General features: G+C 38.6%; 2 protein-coding genes across 3 annotated transcripts; both read left to right on the forward strand.

Moving 5' to 3' along the window:
• Positions 1 to 520: 520 nt before the first annotated feature.
• LOC112173128 (general vesicular transport factor p115) lies at positions 521 to 2279 on the forward strand. 2 transcript variants are annotated; one of them, XM_024310690.2, is made up of 4 exons: positions 521 to 855; positions 940 to 1149; positions 1313 to 1747; positions 1869 to 2279. In XM_024310690.2, exons 1-4 carry the CDS (start codon positions 796 to 798, stop codon positions 1956 to 1958), a joined length of 795 nt encoding a protein of 264 aa, XP_024166458.1. In that variant the 5' UTR covers positions 521 to 795; the 3' UTR covers positions 1959 to 2279. The 2 variants fall into 2 exon arrangements, with proteins under 2 accessions (XP_024166458.1, XP_024166467.1); XM_024310699.2 differs by having other exon boundaries at positions 1864 to 2277.
• Positions 2280 to 2497: 218 nt separating this feature from the next.
• Positions 2498 to 4241, forward strand: LOC112186532 (importin beta-like SAD2 homolog). The gene is made up of 4 exons (XM_040512704.1): positions 2498 to 2946; positions 3198 to 3340; positions 3435 to 3522; positions 3677 to 4241. The coding sequence occupies exons 1-4, from the start codon at positions 2834 to 2836 to the stop codon at positions 3750 to 3752; spliced, it is 420 nt and encodes a 139-aa protein (XP_040368638.1). The 5' UTR covers positions 2498 to 2833; the 3' UTR covers positions 3753 to 4241.
• The last annotated feature ends 2839 nt before the right edge of the window (positions 4242 to 7080 follow it).

A 7080-nucleotide genomic window follows, 5' to 3' on the forward strand; every position in this document is an offset into this window, starting at 1 on the left:
TAATAAAAAATAAAATAAAAATAGCTCATATTGAAAATGGGTAAATGGGTAGGGTATGGGTTTACCCATTTAGAAATGGGTTGGGTAAATACCAGTATCCGGAAATTATTTGATGGGTATTACCCAATGACTCAATGAGTATTATCTGCAAACTATTATTGAATGGGTATTAGAGCAACTCCAACAGCTTCCCTATAATTTTTGTATTATAGATAAGCAAAAGTCAAACCTTTAGCCTATTTTTCTTCTCCAACTCCAACAAATTCCCTAGTTTACAGTAATCTATAAAATCTCCCTATTCTTCTTTAAAATTTTGGAGTTTGCTGTAAATATAGGGAATTTGGTTTTCTCTCTCTTCACTTTTCCTAAAATAGAGATAGTTATAGGAAATCTGTTGGAGTAAAAGAGGCTCATTTTTCTCTATTATATAGAATCTGTTGGAGTTGCTCTTACTCAATATGTACAAATGCCAAGTAATGGGAATTCTCCCACAAAATAAATGTTAAAAAAAAGACTCGAGTTGATCGGCGCTTAGCACAGAAACGGAAGTGGCTGGAGAGAGCGAGAGCAGAGAGAAACTCGGGACTTGAAGGTCCGATTAGCCGGAATTTTGAAACTCCGATTCACGTCCGGCGCAGTGGTTTCTGTTATAGAAATCAGATTGCGTCACGGCCCCGGTTTTCGTTCACAATTTATTGGGGATTAATATTGGAATTCGGATCAAGTTCAGGCTAGGGTTTCGTTCTTCTATTCAATTAGGCATTTTGATCGGGTTTTGTTGAAAATAGGGGAAGGATGTCGGCGGCGGAGGAGACAGGCACCATGGACGAAGAGGTTTTGAGGCTCAAAGAGCAGGTTATTTGCACTAATGGTATTCTCTCTCTATATATTACTAGATATTCGATCTGCGTTGTATTCTAACTGGTGCTTAATTGTCAGCTTTCTCAATGCGAGCTCCAAAGGGAGCTGCTCCAGACAGAGAAAGAGAGCTGGATGGCCAAGGAGAGACTTGTCACGCAGGAAAAAGAAGCAGCAGAAGAAAAGCTCAGAGCTTTTATAGAAGCGACTTCGAGTGCAAGATCTGAATTTGAAAAAAAAAGAAAGACACTCAAGGAGGCCTTGGAGACCAAGAAGAAGAGCGTGCATCAGGTAAGATTTCTGTCACCCATTTGGCCTTTTAAGTTCAATTGTAGGCAGATAAATGTATATTTAATTGTCATGCTAGTTTAGTCACTGCCACCTCCAATTTCTGATGCTAAATATGCTTCAACGTTTAAAAGTTTCAAGTTTCTGGTTTGCTTTTTTTTTGCAGCTGCGTAAGGCTATCAAAGAGTTTCTTGCTCGTCCTGATGTGAGTTATATGGGAAAACAAACACCCGTCATGGCGAAGTTTGATGGATTGATTGCTGAAATACGAAAGAAAAAAATGTGCTTACAAGCAGAGACAGATAAGGTGGACAAGCTACATTCAGAGATATTGGAGAAACGGGACAATTTATTTGCTTTTCTTAAGACTTGTGTGAAAAATTCAGAAATCACTGACTATGTAAAACCTGTGCTCCGACTCCACTATGATGCATATGTTGACACACTCAAGACTGAGGATGATGATTGTGAAATGTTAAGAAAGTATGTGCATTTTATTCTGCAACCGTTTGTCAGGCTTGACTTTAAATCTCCAATTTCCGCTGCAATGTCTAAATTCTTCAACTTCTTTCTAACAAAGGAGTCCAACAAAGATGCTGAGGTGATATGTTTCTCTCTTTCTCATTGTACATGTTTTTGGTTTTTATTAAGAACTGAGAAGTTGGTTTTTGAAAGTGGCATAGCTGACTTTCTGATGTGCTTTTTCTTTTTTACTAGTGAAGCATAAACATCCTGTAAGAGATGATGACGAGTCTGAACATCCTGACGAAGCCTCAATAGGAAGGAAGCTTTTGGACTTTATCATAACATAAAAAGATGAGGACCTGTTTGGAGTATGTTGACTCTAGATGGAAGACAAGGCAGGGAGGACATTGAGAACATTGAACTTTCTCATGACATAAAATTTTAGGAATATTAGAGAATTGCAATTCCAAGAATTTTTTAGCTTTGGAACGTGTGGGGTAGTGAAATTTTAGACAGAAGCATGTCAGAGACCAGATATTGCAGGAATATTTTAGGTAGTGTGTGGGTAGGGAACATTTGTGTGTCCTTGATTATAATAAGACACTTCAAAATGATCACTTTTATCATTGGTCCTTAAATGAATTGTTTGGATAATTTTAATTTTTTGTAAGTGAAGGGATTTCATGATAAAAGATGTCATTTTGAAGTGTCTTATTATAATCAATGACACACAAATGTCCCTATGATATTTAAGGTCACCGCTTTACAACCTGCCATTAAAAATAACAAAAATTACAACTCATGCCATCGTCGCATCGTCTCTCTCTTCCCCCATCTATTTCAGACTATAATTAACCCCCCCCCCCCCTCTCTCTCAACTAACTTCACCGCCATCGCCCTTTGACACTGCCGACGGCGCCTACGACGTCGCCTAGTCCGAATCTCACGACTCCCTCCTCATCGCCTTCGTCAAGCTCTACAACCTCGCCCTCTCGCAGACCTCCAACCTACTCCGCTCCCACCACGAGCACACGCGTGAGGTCAGCTCCGCCGACTACAAACCCACGCGCCGCGACTCATTGTTCACCGCCTCGTGGGACGACACCGTGAAGCTCTAGACCGTCGAACGCCCCGCCTCCATTCGCACCTTCAAGGAGCACGCCTACTGCGTCTACTCCGCCGCCTTTGGTGTGAAGAGCTCGGAAGCTCGTTCTGATTGTCAATGGAGGCCTTCGAGACCTCCAGCGGTACAACCTTGAGGAATGCTTTCGATAATGTCCTTTCCTTGTTCATCCTCATCCTGAACATAAAGCCACCGAGCACAGCCTCAATCAGGTTCTTGTGATTACTTGTATCGGAGACCTTTTGATAATCTTTTTGGGTTAATTGGATATGTAATCTTGACTCGTGTTGATCATAATTGTGTAATTCGAGACTGGCTTTTGAGTAGGAGAGAACGATTTTTGATTGATTTTTAGTTCTTTGTTTGATTTGTTTCATGGGGAATTGATATGTGTTTGAAGAAAAATTGGTTTCATATGTATGTGGGGGTTTTTATCTGATGATGTTGATGTTGGGGGCTTTAGTTTGCAGATTCAGTATATACCGCAGCATTTGGTGAGACTGTTGCAAATTATTGTGGACGGTAACTGCGACATGGGTGTACGTCAGGTTGCCAGCATCCATTTCAAGAACTTCATTGGAAAGAACTGGTTACCTCATGAGCCAGGTATGTAATGATTGATTGAATAGGTTTTTGGTTAGTATCCGAAATCCATGGATGAGTCTAGCTATGCTTATTCTTCACCTGTTGATTGTTGTAGATGAGCAGAATAAGATATCACAAGCTGACAAAGACGTGGTTAGAGAGCACGTTCTTGTCTTTGTTACACAGGTTCCCCCATTGTTAAGGTACTTCGTTTGCTGTTTCGGCTACTGTGGCAATAGTGGGCTTGTGACTGCACGCAGATTGTCTTTATGTTTTGTTTTAAGTTGTTAGTTCTATATAATACCTTGAGAAATTATGTTCCTGCTTATTTGTTGGTGATCTAATGTCATTGTACAGGGTACAACTGGGTGAGTTCCTAAAGACAATTATTTATGTCGATTACCCTGAGCGGTGGCCACGACTTTTAGACTAGGTGAAGCACAACTTGCAAGACCAACAAGTTCATGGAGCTTTGTTAGTTTTGCAGATTCTTTCTAGAAAATAAGAGTAAGTGTATCATAATCCTATTCTTATGAAGTGATTCTTATATATGGTTATTGCTTGGAGTTGCACGGCCTTCTAAAAGAAACTACAAGTTTAGCTAGTAGTTTTCCATCTGAGGCATACTGTGTGCTTAATGTGTATTTGATCACAAGATTGTTATAGCAATTAATGATAAATTATGTTCTCTTATCTGGTGGGGATGGCAAGATTCCTCATGTTTCGGTAATGTATAAGTGATGGGCCAAACTTAATTTACTGAGCAATTGGAGAACAACAATGCAAGTAATGAAGTTGGTGTGGTTGGAAGAAGTGGAGTGGCTTGCAGAGCTGAGATTAAAATCGTTTGTTGATGAAAGAGGTAACTAACCATGTCACTTACAATATATATAACTGACCAGTGAGGTCAATATTTTGTTTACTCTTTCAATAAAAAAAGGGTTTTTTCTTTACCTCTTATGTAACTGATCATGTAACTGACCATTTCACTTACAATGTATGTAACTGACCATGTAACGGACCATGTATTACTATAGTTCTAAGTCAGTATAGTGTTTGAGTTCTCATGCCTTGTTCTTTTTTCGGAATACTCTTGGCATGTTCCTACACAACAAATGGTTGAATATAGCCAAACTCCTTAAGTCACTGGTCAAGTCACTAGTCAGGTCATTAATCAAGTCATTGTCTGGGTTACTATTAACCTCAAGTAACTAACTAAGTCACTGATCATGTAACTGCCAAAAGTCACTGTTAATCTCAAGTAACTGACCATGTCACTGTCAATCATCGGCCAAGTCACTGTCAATAACATGTCACTTGTCAAGTCACATTGCATGTCACTTACATATTTTGGAATTTTCAAGTCACTGTCTGGGTAACTATTAACCTCAAGTAACTAACTAAGTAACTGATCATGTAACTGCCAAAAATCAATGTTAATCACGTCACTAACTAAGTAACTGACCATGTCACTAACCAAGTAACGGTCAGTAGCCAAGTCACAAGTTGATAGCCAAGTTACTGTTAATCACGTCACTAACTAAGTAACTGACCATGCCACTAACCAAGTAACTGTCAGTATCTAAGTCACAAGTTGATAGCCAAGTAACTGTTAATCACATGTTACTAAGTAACTGACCATGTCACATTACATGTCACTGACAATGTCACTAACCAAGTAACTGTCAGTAGCCAAGTCACAAGTTAATAGCCAAGACAGTGTTAATCACATGTCACTAACTAAGTAACTGACCATGTCACTACCAAGTAACTGTCAGTAACCAAGTCACAAGTTGATAGCCAAGTCACTGTTAATCACATGTTACTAACTAAGTAACTGACCATGTCACTAACTAAGTAACTGACCATGTCACCACCAAGTAACTGTCAGTAGCCAAGTCACAAGTTAATAGCCAAGTCACTGTTAATCACATGTCACTAACTAAGTAACTGACCATGTCACTGACCAAGTAATTATCAGTAGCTAAATCACAAGTTGATAGCCAAGTCACTGTTAATCACGTCACTAACTAAGTAACTGACCATATCACTAACCAAGTAACTATCAGTAGACAAGTCACAAGTTGATAGCCAAGTCACTGTTAATCACATGTTACTAAGTAACTGGCCATGTCACATTACATGTCATTGACAATGTCACTAACCAAGTAATTGTCAGTAGCCAAGTCACATAATCTGGATAAACTTCTGATTTGTAATCAAACAATCAGTTCTTGAATATAAACAAAACTGAGACCAAGTTGGCACAATTAACCAATCCAAACCTCCAAAACTACCATGAACCAAACTAACATACAGACCAACATGCAACACTAGAAATTCAATAATTAAAGAAGGGCCAGGAAAAAAAAAAAAAAAAGACACTGAAAGAAAAGAGATGTTGTCTAACTTTGCCGCACTTCTGTGTCATGCCCAGTGAAAACAACAAATCCATGGACATATTCTGTATTTTTCAGCATCTGTTGCAAGGAAAGTGGGTGTTCTCTGCCGTTATAGAACAAAGTCCCAACAAATGAATATAGAATTTTATTTTGGTCCTCACACTTGATCACTGCCCTAAATCTTTCTGAGGAATTTTCATCATGAAGATGGGATGTCGCCTCCAGTGCATGGTTCAATTTTAAATTTGTTTCTCCAACAAGGTTCATAGTTTCCACATAGCAAATGCCATCCTCATAGCTTGATGAAAGCAAAAGCAGATCAGCAAGAAAGTACTCATCCTTGTGCACCTTGACAAGATCACCAACTCTGAGCTTCTTCCATCTGGTCTCAATGAATGTATAATTCCTACCATACACTTTCACCTTTCGATTGTTTGCCTCCACATCCTGAAACCATTTAAAATATTAGCCAACTCTTTCACACAGAGCAAACAAATAAATGACATCAAAATATCAATTGGAAGGAATTTCCCAGTAATGTTGTTCTTTCCATTTGTACTGCATCCAGTGCCGATATAGAGGGAAAACACCAATCAGTATGAAATGTATAAGGAGACCTCTTTCTTTTTCATCCTTTTAAGGGCATCTTCTATAAAGCGTTCCATAAACAAGAGTACAAAGAGACCACAATCATACACAATAGACAATAGAGAGAGGGAGAGTGACTGACCTCAGATCAATGAAAATAAACAATATTAAACAGAATCTAGCATCATAAGTAGAGGGAAACACTATAAACTAGCTGCAATTTTGTAATCATTGCCTCAAGACATGAAACTCTGAGATGCCTTTAGACCATCCAAAGTAAGCTAGGCATGGATATGAGTGGATGCAATTATGCTGCTATGTATGCAATTATGCATGCACCATAGGCACGTGTAATTGCTAAGAAATCTAAACAACACAGAACGAAATGCACATCTTAAATCACGGAAATGGATATATTACCATGCTTAAATCATGTTACCTCTCTCATCATCTTTAAGTTTCCAAAGGGCACAAATGTCTAATATGGACTTGGGAACAGGAATCTCCTACAGATCCACACCATAACAGGACACCAAAGAGTTTACCAAGTTACGAACCAAAAACACAAAACATAAATCCCTAGTGTTAACCAATGACTGCATGGTGCAAGATGTGATAGCAAACAAACAATATCCTTAACATAAAAAAAAAAATCATGACAGAATTGAAATTTGGGATTTTATACGAAATAGACTATTCATATGTGGGTTTTTATCATCTTGCACGATAAGAACCACCAATTTCATACTAAGGTAGACTATTATCTACTAA

Source organism: Rosa chinensis, chromosome 1 (genome assembly GCF_002994745.2).
Source record: "Rosa chinensis cultivar Old Blush chromosome 1, RchiOBHm-V2, whole genome shotgun sequence".
NCBI lineage: Eukaryota > Viridiplantae > Streptophyta > Magnoliopsida > Rosales > Rosaceae > Rosa > Rosa chinensis.

Excerpts from the sequence above, each read along its gene's own strand:
- LOC112173128 (XM_024310690.2), top strand. The coding sequence starts at position 796 with ATGTCGGCGGCGGAGGAGACAGGCACCATGGACGAAGAGGTTTTGAGG. Across the intron at positions 1,150-1,312 it reads AGAAGAAGAGCGTGCATCAG|CTGCGTAAGGCTATCAAAGA; the intron begins GTAAGATTTCTG and ends TTTTTTTTGCAG. Across the intron at positions 1,748-1,868 it reads AGTCCAACAAAGATGCTGAG|CATAAACATCCTGTAAGAGA; the intron begins GTGATATGTTTC and ends TTACTAGTGAAG.
- LOC112186532 (XM_040512704.1), top strand. The coding sequence starts at position 2,834 with ATGGAGGCCTTCGAGACCTCCAGCGGTACAACCTTGAGGAATGCTTTC. Across the intron at positions 2,947-3,197 it reads CCGAGCACAGCCTCAATCAG|TTTGCAGATTCAGTATATAC; the intron begins GTTCTTGTGATT and ends TGGGGGCTTTAG. Across the intron at positions 3,341-3,434 it reads CTGGTTACCTCATGAGCCAG|ATGAGCAGAATAAGATATCA; the intron begins GTATGTAATGAT and ends TGATTGTTGTAG.